This window comes from Paramacrobiotus metropolitanus, unplaced genomic scaffold (assembly GCF_019649055.1).
Source record: "Paramacrobiotus metropolitanus isolate TYO unplaced genomic scaffold, Prichtersi_v1.0 Parri_scaffold0000113, whole genome shotgun sequence".
Taxonomy (NCBI): Eukaryota; Metazoa; Tardigrada; class Eutardigrada; order Parachela; family Macrobiotidae; genus Paramacrobiotus; species Paramacrobiotus metropolitanus.
The window spans coordinates 385,924-401,317 of NW_026570333.1; the positions used below are offsets into that span (position 1 = coordinate 385,924).

Below are 15,394 nucleotides of genomic sequence, written 5' to 3' on the forward strand. Positions count from 1 at the left end.
CATATTTATTAAACAAACAAACAAACAAACCGCGGAAATGGCTGAATGACTCTGGGTACAAGAAAACAACTGCAATTTGGTTAAAATGTGGAAAGCGTTTAAAAAATATACAAGAAAAAATCTGTATATGGGATTTCTCCAGATTGAGATTGTTGATGAGGAGCCGGCGCTGATCAGCTGCCCACTCTCTTACAACCTCACCCTGGACCCGCACGGTGACTTCGCCAGTTTGCACTTTGACGCGTTGAGCCACCCGGTGGAGGTGGTCGGGCGTCTGCGCCACCTGCAGCTCCTCTACTTCCCCGACCGCGCCCGGCTCCCCGCCCACGCCTTCCTCAACGTCACCGTGGTGGCCTCCGACCCCGCCCAGGCCCTCAACACCACCACCTGCAGCTTCCAGGTCGCCGCGCTCCCGGCGCCCTGCACCGACGGCCCGGCGGTGGCCCCGGCCAACGGGATAACCGACTGCCGCTCTACTGACGAGGAGACCGTCTGCAGCGTCACCTGCAACCCCGGCTTCACCTTCTTCGACGGTCTCCCGGGTCCGCGGGAGGCCCGCTGCCGCAACGGCGTTTGGGCGGCCACCGGGAACGTCTCGGTCGCCGACTGTGTCCCCGCCGAGGGGCACGACGCGGTGTACGACTCCACCACCCGCATCCTCTACGTCTCGCCCCTCCCGCCGTCCCCGGAGTGTCTCCAGCTGTACACCGCCGCGCTGACCAACCTCCAGGCGCCGGTGTCCGAGTTCCTCTCGACGAAATGCTCCAAATCCATCGACGTGTCGGTGACGGTGGCCGCGTTGTCCGCCACCCTCCTCCCGTCCAACACCTCCACGCTGGCGCTCCAGGGAGTCCTCCGGTACCGCATCACCCCCGCCCGCGCCCTTCCGCGTCTCTATGACCTTTGCGGACTGACCATCGACACGCTCCTCGACCTCTCGGTCCCCTCGACGGACCAGCAGATCAAAAGCCTCGCGCAGTTGGCCGATCCCGCCGGAGTGTGTCCGACGCTGGAGGCCACCGAGTCCCATGGAGATCGCGGTTTCACGTGCCTTCCGGGACAAGTTCTAATCCGCAACGCCACCAAAATGATCTGCCTGGATTGCCCCCGGGGTTTTTATTCCGCCGACAGCGCCACCTGCCGCCAGTGTCCGCCGGGAACCTTCCAGGACGACGTCGGCCAACCGGGATGCAAAAAATGCCCGGATGGGACTTTTACCCCAATTCCCGGCGGGAAGACTGCTGATTCCTGTCTCCCGGTGTGTGGACCGGGGACCTACTCCCCCAACGGCGTGATCCCGTGCTTATCGTGCCCCCAGGACACTTACAGTCCCCGCGGGGGAATGGAGTGTCTCCCATGCCCGTCGGACACTTTCACCACCCTCCGGGGCGCGGTCAGTCCCTCCCACTGTCGCGAGCGGTGCCAGCCGGGGGAGTACTCCCTCTCCGGCACGGGACTGGCGCCCTGTGGCGGGTGCCCCGAAAACTACGTGTCGACGGCGCCGGCCAGTCGGAGGTGCTCGGAATGCCCCTTGGAGGCCACCACCGAGGGGCAGAACGCGACGGGATGCGTGCCGGTGGTGTGTCCGGGGGAGCTGTGTCAGAACGGGGGCCGCTGCGAGGTGGCCGGACACCGGGCGGTCTGCCGGTGTGTACCGGGATTCAGCGGGGAGCGCTGCGAGAAGGACGTGGATGAGTGCGAAGCGCAGCCGTGTTTGAATGGCGGGAACTGTGTGGATGGGCGGAACGGGTATCAGTGTGTCTGTCCTGCGGGATTCACTGGTAAGCAGAAATACCGAGTGACAATAATTCTTGTCATGGCCTTAATGTAACGTATTTCGTAATTTATATGATAATTTGCAATACTTGATGCGATATTATGATGTATTATTATACTGAAAATTTTCTTTTAGTTTTTTTTTTATTTATTTGATGCCTTAAAGAATTACTGTAACCGTGTAACGTACGAGAATTAAATTCGAAAAAAATAGATTAAATAATTATATGACTTCAAATGTTTTAATGCAAAAACTTTGGGCATTTTAACTGCATTTTTCCTTGAATTAGAAAAGATACGTTTTTAACATGTTTTTGTAAGCCGTCTGTTTTGTCATTGCTTATGTTATACTTGACGCTGTGATTTAGGACGTCGAACGCTTGCAGCCCATACACTACGATGCCCGATAATATCTGTATTTTCTTATTGGCTTATTGTACTTGTATGCTCAGTTTGCATAGAGGTACTTATGGAAACGCTGCTTCTTAGCGTAAATATTTATTGGAATTTTACGAAAAATCTGAACTTTATCTACCACGAGATTTAAAATAAGAGCAATGAATTTTCCTTAACAAAATTTCTTTGACACTAAAAGGTCACCGGTCGAGCCTTGAGAAAAAAAAGAAAATAAAATTAAAATTCGATAATCGTAGGCCTTCAGTGTGAATTGCCGCCGGACGACTGCGCGGCGGTGAGCTGTCCGAACCGCGGCATGTGCCAGAACCAACAACACCCGCAGATGTACCGGTGTCTATGCCGAAGCGGCTTCACCGGGCCGCACTGCAACGAGACGCTGGACCCCTGTGTGAAGACGCACTGCCTCAACGGCGGCCAGTGCCAGCACCTGCAGATGGACCGCTTCCTCTGCCACTGTCCCGAGGGCTTCGAGGGGACCTTCTGCGAGAACAACATCGATGACTGCGCCGACGCGCCCTGCGCCAACGGCGGCACCTGCACCGACCTCATCCACGACTTCCGCTGCGACTGCCAACCGCCCTTCAGCGGCCGCTACTGCGAGGACGTCGGCGATCTCTGCGCCAGCGCCAACTGTGTTAACGGTCAGTCACAGGGAGGGAAAATAACGACCGCAAAAAAGATGTTTTAGTAAAATTTTTGTATTACAATTTTGAAATAATTAAAGTACCAATACAAATGGCATATACTTAAAATATTAATGTATTTTTGCTATATTTTATGGTGAAATACAGGCTTCATTTCACGATCTAATATTTGATAAAAATATAAATATTTAACGGTTAAATTTATAAAAAAAATTTGCCCTGATTTTTTTCACCATGCTCTGCTTGGTGAAGAGTCTAAATATGATAAATACGTGGTGTAACGGCGGTATGCCAACGTCTGTCAGGCCAACGTTGTCAGGTTCCCTTGCAGTATAAGAGTTAAGTGATTTTGTTGTTTAGCAATTTGGATTTTAAATGGGAATTAGTTTTCACCACAGCATGTAACTTGCAAAGTAACTGAAAAATTTACAAAATAAATTATTTAAGTATTTATCAAGTAAATTTCTTCAGTAATTATAAATTTTTTCTGTAATCGATTCGTGTATCATGTTAAACCGATTTACAGTAGCACTAATTTATAATTTATTTATGTACCATAAGGTACGTAATGTTATTTCGTTGATCAGTAGTAATTTTAACTTCAACTGATCATAACTAATTTTAAATAAAGCGGATGAAAACCATCCTTCAGTAATGATGTCAAGGAAAACGGCATGTCGCAGGTTTTTGTTACGAAGAGCTGCGCGCGGAGATCCCTCAGGGGGTGTGCGTGTGCCAGCCGGGGTGGACGGGCGCCGAGTGCAGCGTGATGGTGGACAACTGCCAGGAGAGCCCGTGTCTGAACGAGGGGACATGTATCAACGGACTGGACAGCTTCTCGTGTCAGTGTGTTGAAGGACGCACCGGCGCCAAATGCCAGCATTCGATCGACCACTGCCAAAACGTCCAGTGCCAACACGGCGGCACTTGCAGCAGTCTCAAGGGCGGATTCAGGTGGGAAGTGGCTCCAGTATTTTTAAAAATTATTTGATAAAGTAATGATATTATGTTTTTTTAAATAATGACTGGTGAAATTCATCCAGGCAGTTCAGGAATTTTTATGCATGTTGGTAACATTTCGTACAAATGTAGCACGGTTATTTGGTCTTACTTATATCTTACTTACATTATAATCTTCATATTTTTGTAAATATTGTCCTAATTAAAATTACAGTTGGCGTATTAGATAAATAAAAAGTATTACATCTGCGTATTAGATCTGCATTTGCCTCTAAAAATTTGTAGACGTTAATAGACTCAAATGTTTTTTTCTGCATGCAGCGAAACTGCTTTTCATTAATTACCTCGTACTGCACGCGCCCTTCTTTATTTTGCATTCCATGGTCGCGGTTTTTGTGTAGGTGCGAGTGTCTACCCGGCAGCAGCGGTGACCTTTGCGAGACGAACACGGACGACTGCCAACCGTCGCCGTGTCACGCCAACAACACGGAGACCTGCCTTGATAGGTTAAACGACTTCCAGTGCGTCTGCCGCCCCGGGTACGGCGGTCGGACGTGCGAGAAGTCAACCAATGTGTGCGCGGAGCAGCCGTGCCGCAACAACGGCAGTTGCGTGGAGGATTCAACCGCCGCGGAGGGTTTCCGCTGCGTCTGTCTGCCGGGCTGGCGCGGGGCCTTCTGCGACGTGCGGGAGACGGGCTGCGAGCCCAGTCCCTGTCAGAACGAGGGCGCCTGCTTCGACGTGGCGCTGGGCGGCAAAGCGGCCGTGTTTTGTCAGTGTCCGGCGCCCTTCTACGGCAGCCGCTGCCAGTTCGCGATCAACCCGTAAGTTGACCTTTTTCCAGCAGTTTTCAGCTGAAGCAGCTGAAAATAGCTTTTTTAAGAGAAAAAATTTTCTCGTTTTTTTAATGACCATATTCTTATAAAGATTTAATTTGTTTTACACTTTGAAATCTAACTTTAAATCTAAATCAAATCTAACCGACTTATTTTTTCGAAATATCGTCGATTTATTTTTTGTTAGTTGTCCAGTCAACTTACTCGCGATTCTGATGGGAGTTTTGTTTTGATAATTCGGGTTCATGGTTGCCCACGTTTTCTATTCAGTAAGGATGAGTTTTCTTTGAATAGTAAATTTAACGGGCTTGGAAAAAATTCCACAGGAAGTGTGGAATTTTCTTTGGTTTTTATTTGATTTTTATTTGATTTTTATTTTTTTTATTTGATTTTTTCGAGTATTTGTTTTTTATTTGATGATTGTGATGTGTAACTAGTGTTTGTGCGTAGATGCGCAGGTAATCCGTGCCAGAATAACGGCCAGTGCATCGCCAACGGCACCGCCGCGGCGACATGCCAGTGCAGCGCCGATTATGCCGGCGCCGGCTGCACCCACCCGGTGGAGCGTTGTGCAGCGGGAATGTGCCCGAACGGAGCTTCATGTCAGGATGAGGATGCCGGCAGCCGCTGCGCGTGTCCCGAAGGCGTTTCCGGTCAGTAAGCCAGTCCAGTCTGTCACAAAACACGCACCGGCACGCCTGAGATTGTGTGTAAAGCGTAGTGTAGTGGCGCATGCCATTGCAGCCAGATCAGCTCAACGTTGAAGCTACAAACGAAGCACAAAACAGTCTGCCAAAACATGTTCAGTGTCGGTGCAGTTTTTTTCTGATTAGTTCGATTGGTAACAGGAAGTAAGCCCCGCACTCAAATAACAAAAGTAAAAATCGAGAAATTATTTAAAAATTATTTAAATAAGTCAAAAAACATTTACCCATGGACCCCACTGCTGGTATTTTGCTGCTGACTTGCAACTGATTTTTTAAAAGGTAACGACTGCGACGCGGAGGACAGTCTGTGCGGTCCGATGTCGTGCCCCCCGGAGGCGAGCTGTCTGAGCACGAAGAGGGCCGGCATCGTGTGTCGGTGTCCGGTGGACAAGACCGGCGCGGACTGCAGCAAACCCGTGGATGCCCACTTTGATTTCGTCTTCAGCGACGAGTCGCGCTCCTCCGCCGTGGAATCGTTAGTGCCCTTCGTCCTCAACACCTCCGCCCTCTCCCTGGCGGTCTGGATGCAGTTCGCCGAGGCCGCCGACAACGGCACGGTCCTGCAGCTGTATGGCGCTGATAGCGATGTGCGCTTCGAGGATACCAAGCAATTACTGGTAAGGAGAAAAAAATTGGAAAAATATTTACGTACGAGGTATAAAAGTTCGACGTCTAGAAATATGGAATTAGTTAAACATAGAATTTGACCATGTTGCAGCAGTTTTGTTTGACATATAATTCAATCAATGTATCGTTTTTTCAGAAGTTTATAACTTGATCAAACACATTCAGTAAACGTTGTAAAATCGGCTGAGCGTTGGTTTTCCTGTAAATTTGTGGTATTTCGTAGTATGGTGGCTTATTGGTATCTTATATTTCTCCTTGCTTCACGAAACACTGTTACAGTACAACTTCTAATGGAAATGTGCGCAGTTGAAATTCGTATAGCCTTTTTATGCTATTACCTTTATATGCTGCAGTTCGCCGAATCGCCATCATAAGTACCGGCTTAAATATGTAGTACTCATATAAATAGTACGAGTATTATTGTGTTACGATTAATTAATTAAGATTTTGTAAAATAATTTTGCATTTATTATAATTTATATTTTATTTCTCCGGCAGTTGGCCATTAGAAGTACCGGCATAACTATGTTTTTAAAATTTGTTATCATTTTTTTATAATTTATATTGTATAATTGTGTTACGGCTAACATTGTGTTTCTTACAAAAATATGTACAGTAAAACCGGCGTACATTGAACACCTGCGGTTCCAAATTTTTCGTTCAATGTAGACGCCTGTTCAATGTACAGAACAGCTGCCCCCCGGGGGCTGCCCTTGGGGGCAGTGATTATGCGCACTCAAGCGGCTCCTGAGGGCGAACGGCCCGGAACGGCTGCCGCCTTAAGAGGAACAGCCCATTAGCGCATTTTCCTGCATAACAAGTGAAAAACTGTGTGGCGTTAAAGTTGTAATAAGCGAATGGATAGTGAACTCTGGTCCGGTAAGCGCGTTTTTTCGCTTTCGAAACCAGATTCCGGCGCTTTGTTCATTTTCAAAAGGTGTAAATATTAGTAAATAACTAGATCCGTTCCAGCTAATTTGTTCAGTGTTCACTTTAGAGAGATGTTCAATTCACTTCAATATACGCGAGGTCCCCCCTGTGTTATAGTCTACGAGACGTGCCGGTTCCGTAATGACCGAGCAATGTACCCCAGTGTTCAATTTACGCGAGTGTTCAAAGTCACAGGTTTTACTGTATCAGTCGGTATGTCCTATGTAGTCTGTACACAAAACTGCAGAAGTTCTATTCTAAAATTACAATACAGTCACAAGTTTCCTATAACAGTAAAAGAATTGTACTGAATACACAGCCTCAGCCGACTACGGAAATAGGCGGCCTAATCACACAGAACATATTTCGTCTAAGTTGACCGATGCTGGTGCTGTTCCCACTTCCCATGACAGAGGCCGCGTTCCCGCGTGCGTTTATGTCCGTATAGTTATCACAGTAATAACCAGGCACTACTGCTACAAAATTAGGTTATGAGGTAATTTACAGCTCTATCGCAACAAGTGTGGACACTTTTTCTCAAAATCACTTAAGGTCAGGAGTCGACAAATTTATAATTATTTTATTTTGATATGGTTGCTGCATGTGTTTAGCATGTTTTGCATTTTGGTTTGCCCTGCTGAAAGCGTGTTCTAATTTACTGCTATATAAAAACCAAAACCGACCGGTTTAAAAATGTGGCTCGACCCATTGACTGTGGTTGCCATCTTCCGACTTAAAATTTGTTTAAAATTTCACTGATGCCGCAAAGCAAAATTAATACGTGGGGGATGTTTCGCAACCAAGGCTCTTGTGATATAGGCAGGACACCTATCGAATCCCATGAAGCCTGCGTGACCTTTGCAAAGTTACGGCGGGCCCCGTTAAATACGGGGATGACCTCTTTTGCGCCTTCGCCGAGCAGCCGCCGAATGTCGCAAGCACCCGTTCTTGATAAAATCTCATTCAAAAGGTATTGGGCTTTTTTTTTAAACTTTTCGTCCGCACAGAAAGCCCGAGGCATCTCGTTCCAGTTATATCAAGCAGCAGTCTTAACTTTGTTTAGTCGCCGCTTTAATGGTTTTTTCTTCCATTCGTCCGGCACTTATACCTCCTCGCTTGTGTTGTTGATATTTGTCAACACTCTAAAATAAACTAACGTAGCCCACGACTGATTCATGGAAGTTATCAGTTCGAGGTCACTCAGCTCCATGTGCTAGGCAACCGCATTTCTCGGTATGTCCTTTTTACCATAGAAGTCTATGGGAGAACCACTTTGTCCCGGGATCACCGCAAGCAGTGATTATGCAGGATGCTTCTGATAGCGTTTAACGGACACCTTGTGGATCATTCAATAACTTCCAAAAAACTGCACGCAAAAAACTTAAGTGGTGATACTTTTCCAGGAGCATTCATAAGCGTAAGACAAACGACCGCTACCCCCTCCCCTGAAGTACCGCTTGTCTCCCTACTGGCACATCAAAAGACATTGGTTTTGATGTTTTTGGATCCGCAATAAAAAACTACACTAGAATAGTGCAAAACAATAAACAAAATGACGTACCAAATTATTTTTAAATTTATTTTATGAACTGTCCACACTTGGTGCGATAGAGCTGTATATTTATTTTTCTGCCAACTGGCCATCACAAGTATGAACCGGCAAAAATATGTTTACATTTATTCTAATTTATATTTAATCTTTTCCGCCAGTTGGCGTACCAACATAAACATATTTTTAATGTTTACACTTCTTATAATTTAAATTTTATTTTTCTGGCAGTTGGCCGTCACAAGTACCGGCATCTCCATCGCCTTCTCCCCCTCCCACCCCTTAATTATCCCGTTAACCGCCACCCTTCCGTTGAACGACGCCGCCTGGCATCACGTCGTCGTCACCTACTCCTCCGTGGACGCCGCCTGGAACATCACCGTCGACTCCATCCGCCTGGACGGCGGGCCTCTCTCCTTCTCCCACCGCCTCCCTCCCCGCCTTCGGCTCAGTCGTGTTGGGCGCCTTCCGGGGCCGCGTCAGCCAGGTGCGCCTGTGGGACGCCGTCCTGGACTTCCGCACCGAGATCCCCTTCCTGCAAGACTGCACCCGCGGGCGGACGAACAGCGACAAGGGCCTGCTGTACCGCCTGGTGGACGTCCTCCCGGTCAGCGGCTTCGTCGATGTCCAACGCCCGTCGCGCTGTGGACATGGGAAGGGTCGAACGAAGGAGGGACAGACGCTGGTGTGTCCGGCGACGAAACATTACTTCACCAATCAGGGTAAGGGGACAATGAAAATGCAGTGATAGCCAATTATTATTAGCCATTATGCGCAACATGAGGTCACGTTGAGCACTTCTGTATATGTCGGGAAATCGTAGTATTGTGGCTGACAACAATGAACCCACACGCTAATCTAAGCACAAGCATTCTACATAGCTAAGCCCGATTAAGATTTAAGTAAGTTTATCCAATCTTTTTTATTCATTATGGAATAATAGAATCACAAAACTAATTAGAATTCTATCAAATGAAATTATTTTTTTTAGACAAGACAGCTGAAGTGGACACATTTCTGAAAGAATTCGTAATGTGAGGTGAATATTGTCTATATATCTAGGTTACGCCAGCCTCTCGTGGCCGCTGCCCAAAGGTCACCGGCCCCGCGCCCTCCTCGTCAGCACCCTCCCGCCCACCTCCGCCCTGTCCCTCGGCCGGCACTCCGTCTCCTTCGTGGACTACGCGCCGACCTCCGTCCTGACCTGCCACTTCGACGTTATCCTCCACCCCGACACCCCGCCCTGCCAGGACCCCGAGCCGCCCCTCGGGGGCGCCGCCGACTGCGTCTCCTACGGCCCCAATGACCGCTACCGACGCTGCACCATTTCCTGTCCCTCCTCCTCCGCCTTCGTCGAACGCGTCCCGAATTATTTCCAGTGCGAGGACGATGGACGTTGGCACCCAAACTATCACGGGGAAGGACCATTAACCCGCTTCCCGGCGTGCGGCCCGGTGGTCCCCGCCCGGCGGGTGGTGGCTCTGGAGGTGGCCTACGACGGGGTGCTGTGTTCGGAGCAGACGAAGGCGTTTTGAAGGAGAACATCGTGAAGAAATTACTCCAGTTGCAGTTGGATTGGCCGCTGTGTCTGGCGGCCAATTGTCCCGGGTTAAGCGCTACCATAACCTGCGGAGAAGGGGGAAGAAGGTCCCGGCGGCAGATTGACGGGGAGGGCGGGGTGGTGGTGAACGTGACCTTTCCGGTGGTCAGCCAGCCGGTGCGCAACACGGCCACGAAGGAAGCGACGCCCGTGCGGAGTGTGCTGAGAGGCTGCTGTACACCGCCCACGGGGCGGCGGTCAGCTTCGAGGAGGAACTGGCCAATGCGCGCCCGAATCTGCAGCGCACGCTGATCCGCGACGGCTGGCAGTGCGACAAGGCCAATGTGCTGAAGGACGGGCAGTGTGTGCCCTGCAGTCCCGGCACGTTCTTCCAGGTACGTTGGAAATAAGAACAATTTTCAGGTACATAGTTCTCTAAAGGAAGTAATTATAAATGTTTTTTTGAATTTAGTTTGCGTTGATTTAGGTAAGTTGATATAAAAAAATATTTAAATTTGTCTTAACCCGTTCCACACCATGCGTGTTAGACCGACATGTTGGAGGACTTCTTCTGTAGAGTTCGTTGTTGTGGTCATAGGTTGCTTTAAATGGTTTTGTTTCAAAGAAGAGATGTTAGACTACAGTTTGAACTATGAAGTCGTTAGCTCCACCATGTCCGTGAGGTCTGGAAAGTGACCAAACATGGTCAAAAATGACCAAACCGGGCTCCCGGAGGTCCTGCTTGTCTCTACACTTACCTCCAGATCAGATAATTACCACAAAAATTAGAAAGGTAGTTATTGTCAAGCTTTGTGGAAGAGCCAAACAATGTTCAGAGAAATAAACACCCGCTGGTCAGTTCTGGTCAACTGAAAATACCATGTCGAATTTGACACGGTTGGGCATGGTACTTACTTATTAATAATCTTTTAAAATCCATATCAATTGACTGAAAAATCGTACACGGTAGCACAAGCAGTCAAAAGAAAGCTCATAAAAACCTTTAAATAGTGGCCTGAGTACAGTGGTCAGCAGACTGACCACTGGTCAATAATGACCGGAAATACGGAAAATATAATTTTTGACTGAACGCTTCTAAAATCGTTGTGAATTAAATGTAAACAAATTTTATAATAGTACCTCACAATGGCACTATAGTCACCCTGATGCGCAGAAGATGGCCCGATGCATGTGAATGTGCTTTGAAAGTTATTATTACCATATGCAGAAGGTATTCGGCAACCTGGCTAATAAATTTTCCCGTTCTTATGATTTGTTCTTTTCAAGTTTCACATGAGTTCAACTAGAGTAACGAGTAAATAAACCTGTAAAAGTTACTAATTTCGAACTGATACTTTGGTAATTAAACTTCTGCGCTTGCAAAAAACACACATTCCAACCTTCCGGTTCATGGGCACTGGTAACCTTTAGCACTGATCTGCGCAAAACGGTGACTATATCAGAAAGGAGCATCTTACAATGCGTTGCTGAGTTTTGACAACGTCTAGACACTATTCAGCAAAGGTGTCGCCTGAGACAATGCAAAGTACATGCACTCCCTCACAGATTTTGGACAATTAATGTCTAAAAAATAAGTCGTTCGCCTGTACAGTAAGTAATAGGCTTTTTTTAACAACTTTGCTGAATCTTATGTGGATACTTCCAAATTTCGTAGCAACTGGTCATTTGTATGACACTTGGAAGGATTGACCACCGGTCCATAGCGATGGTAACCACGTTAGCCAAGTTTTTTACTCTTTATCTCAGCTATCCCATTCAGTTGCGCAACCGGATATAGTTTTACTTCAACTGTGTACGTCACTTGAATTGTGGTCCACAATAAAGCCGATGACCAACTGTCCAAAACGTAGAGCGGAAGTGACCAACTGTTGCTAATTATCGAAGCAGCACTTATGCACTGCATATGAGTGGTTTTTCCTTTTTTAAATTTTCCTTGACTGATGGTCAGCTTGATGACCATCACGGTGAGTCCTTGTTGAAGTACTCGTCGAGATCTATCGTTTGAGCTATTGGCACATTCTGTACGAATTTTCTATCAGCTGTTATAAACGGCGATGGATAACATGTCGGTGCAACATGGTTACCATGCGTGTCATTCCGACATGGTCATCTCCTGCTTGACCTATGGTCGCTAAAATTTTGAAAAAAATATTTTTCTCTTAATTGAATTTTTCTGTCCCAGACTGCCAAGTTTCAAAACTGTACTCCCATCCCTTCTAGTACCCGGTTTTCCTGGGTTAATAAAAAAAATTCCGAATTTTTAAAAAATAATAATTTAAATAAAGAATCTTAAAATTACTTTAGGAATTTAAAAAAAAATGTTCACTTCACTTGTAGGACAACGACTGCGTCCGGTGTCCATTGGGACAGTTCCAGGACGAATGGGCGCAACTGCGCTGCAAGCCCTGCCCCCACTCGACCACCTTGACCACCGGCGCCACCGCCCCCGGCGACTGCAAGCCCCTGTGCCCCCCCGGCACCGCCTTCAACCTCTCCTCTGCCCGCTGCGCCCCCTGCGCCGCGGGCTCCTTCCAGCCGCGTCCCGGCCAATTCGCCTGTCTCCCGTGTCCCCCCGGGATGACCACGCTGAACAGCAGCGCCACCTCCGCCGCCGAGTGTGTCGCCGACTGCCCCCCGGGGCGGGAGTTGGCGGCGGAGGGGTGTCGCGAGTGTCCAAGGGGCTTATTCAGGGAACGGGGAACACGCCCCGTGTGTGTCGGATGTCCGACGGGATTCTCGACGGTCATGAACGGGACTGTGGATCCCCGCGAGTGCAGTGTGCCGTTGTGCGGGCCGGGCTCCTTCCTGGACGTGGCGGGCGGTGGCTGCGTGATTTGTCCCTTCGGCTTCTATCAGCCGCTGCCGGAACAGACCGGCTGTCTGCAGTGTCCCGAGGACACCACCACGCTGCGATATGGCGCCACCTCCATCGACCGGTACGTTCACAATCCGCCGAACTATAGCTCATAATTTTCTAAACAATTTTTTATGTAATTTATTACCGTTTTTTTATTTTCATGCGTTTTTTTCAAAGGCTCGGTATATTTTATCTGTACACTTTTTAATTATAACCGATAGGAATTTCACTTTTACCCAGCAATATCGCGAGAAAGCGTAGTACTGTGGCATTTAATGCGGGGGAATCCATTGATACATTACCCTTTGTTACCTTGAACTTGAATATGACCGGAGAAATGGGTGTAAAAAAGTCTAAAAACCTTCGATCTTTTTTGCAAGGTTTTTGAATGTGTTTGGGTAGGTGTGTGTCGACGAACAAGTGCGCCAACGGGCAGGTGACGTGCCACCCCAACGCGCACTGCTTCCGCAACGGCGACGGCTTCAAGTGTTTGTGCAAGCCGGGATTCCGCGGCGACGGCATGGAGAATTGTGACGTACGTCATCCAAATAAACATTTACGTCTTAATTCTCCGATAGCTAATTAATAATTTAATTCTGTGATTTAGTAGAGAAATGTATTAATAATGAATATCTTCTATTATATAATAATTATATAAATTTTGCGTGCACAGGACATGTGCGACGATTACTGCTTCAATTCGGGTAAATGCAGTAAAGACAGCCGCGGCCAGCCGGTGTGTAGCTGCCCGTCGACGTTCTACGGCGAACGCTGCCAGTCCAAGTCGGAGGCGGCATATATAGCCGGGGGCGTGGCCGGCGCCGTCCTTGTAACCATCCTGATCATCCTGCTGGTGTGGATGATCTGCGTGCGGGCCAGGAACCGCCGCTGCAAACAGTCGCCTTCCCAGATGTGCCACGAGAAGGCCGCCTATCCCTACGCCAACGACCCGCACGGAATGGCGCTCTACGCCATCGAGTACCCGCCCTCCTGCAGCACCACCGCCACGCTGCGTTCCCAGAATGTGGGCGGACACGGCGGGGTGGGCTATTTCGACGAGATGGAGGAGACGCACGGTTGGGATGTCAGCGGACTGGTCGGCTTCAACGGTACGTAGTGTGGCATATATTTTAATTACGGACATCGTTAGTTAATTTTATCGAGGATAAATTTATGGAAATATTTTTCTTGTTTAAATCGGTTTTCGAAAAATTGGCCCATGTTGCTGGCGCGAATCTATTGACTTAATCACAGATACGAGTAGCTGCGTCATAATCAGCTAATTATAGAAGGGTGCGCCCTTCTAAACCAGGAAATTTATGTGTGCTGTGTAGGAATGTAGTGACGGAAAGATCAGTACGATAGGAATAATTACCGTGATAACCTATTATAGTGAGGCTAGTGACCTTACTTAATGAGCTGAGCTGGTTTTCTCAGTGTGGTGTATGTTTGCAGTCTGCTTGTTTTATTTGTCTGCACTCTGGCAGATTCAGCTGCTGACTTTGTAGTGTACTGGCTACTCGCTACCATGGCAAGCTTTTCCTAAGGCTGTTAGGATTTTGAAAAATCAACAAAATGTAGAGCAAAATGTTCGATAGTTTTCGAAGTTCTGTTTTTTTGTAATGACTACTTTACGGAGATGACAAGTTTTCCTAATTTAAAATATAGTCAAAGAAAAGATTATGATTGTTGTGTTGCCGGTACAGGGAAGAGCTTGCTGATGACGGACGGGCAGCTGGCGAGCATCGTGCAGTCGAAGAGCGCGGAGACGGGCGGGACGGTGACGCCGGTGGAGCAGCGCGAACGCAGTCTGTACGAGAACGTCCAGCGGCACACCACGACGCGCCGCATGCACGACATGCCGCCCGTGCCGCTGCCGGCCCGGGGCGGCGAGGACCTGCGCCATCCCGAATACACCGCCCGATTGTAGCCGTCCTCTTTTGTTAACGCAGAGTTCTTTTCTATTCGTTGCAAACGTTATTGAACAGTTAGACGCGTTTAATTATTACCTAGTTTACTTCTTAATATTATCTGTACATTGTGTGATAGGTATTGTTTATCCCATCGCAAATATGATTATTGAGAAATTAAGTGAAGATAGTTTTATGAGCAATATTCGAAGAAACCAGCATCGCTCACGAAAAAACATTCAAACGAAAAATGTGTCCAAGTTGGCACGAGAAGAGACCGTACACAACACTCTCAAAGCTTTCCCACGCATCATTTCCAAACTAAAACGCTGAACAGAAAAAAAGTGGAGCGACTCTCGCCCGTTCTAATAAAGAATTTTTTACCGATCTCCTTCAGTAAAACCTTAACCGGATCGCACCAGAGACCAAATGTTTCGCATGCGATGGGAACAAGAAAGCAACGATCACTAACCCAACTATATTTCCTCTTTTTGGCGGTAAAGGCCACTCAGTAGACTCCGATGTCGCAAAATGTAAGAGTCACACATCGTATCTCTGCATCGTATCTCATTCATACATGTCGCATTAAAGGCTGTCCTCGGTGCCATTTCCAGTGCGTG

The 15,394-nt window shown here is 47.8% G+C and overlaps 2 protein-coding genes across 2 annotated transcripts in view; both read left to right on the plus strand.

Moving 5' to 3' along the window:
• LOC129598080 (sushi, von Willebrand factor type A, EGF and pentraxin domain-containing protein 1-like) overlaps window positions 1–10,117 on the plus strand; it is a 21,028-nt gene extending 10,911 nt beyond the window's left edge. Inside the window, 9 exon segments of the mRNA XM_055495826.1 lie at window positions 143–1,781; window positions 2,430–2,834; window positions 3,521–3,791; window positions 4,199–4,621; window positions 5,084–5,286; window positions 5,620–5,957; window positions 8,678–8,841; window positions 8,843–9,168; window positions 9,509–10,117. Of these exon segments, the coding sequence (XP_055351801.1) occupies window positions 143–1,781; window positions 2,430–2,834; window positions 3,521–3,791; window positions 4,199–4,621; window positions 5,084–5,286; window positions 5,620–5,957; window positions 8,678–8,841; window positions 8,843–9,168; window positions 9,509–9,981 (4,242 nt within the window). The 3' untranslated portion in view covers window positions 9,982–10,117.
• On the plus strand, window positions 10,112–14,984 carry LOC129598077 (signal peptide, CUB and EGF-like domain-containing protein 2; the record flags this gene model as incomplete). Its single annotated transcript, XM_055495822.1, has 5 exons — window positions 10,112–10,381; window positions 12,345–12,943; window positions 13,267–13,399; window positions 13,538–13,973; window positions 14,571–14,984. Coding segments are annotated over 5 exons (1,662 nt in total), but the record flags the coding sequence as incomplete, so codon positions are not given.
• Window positions 14,985–15,394: the final 410 nt, after the last annotated feature.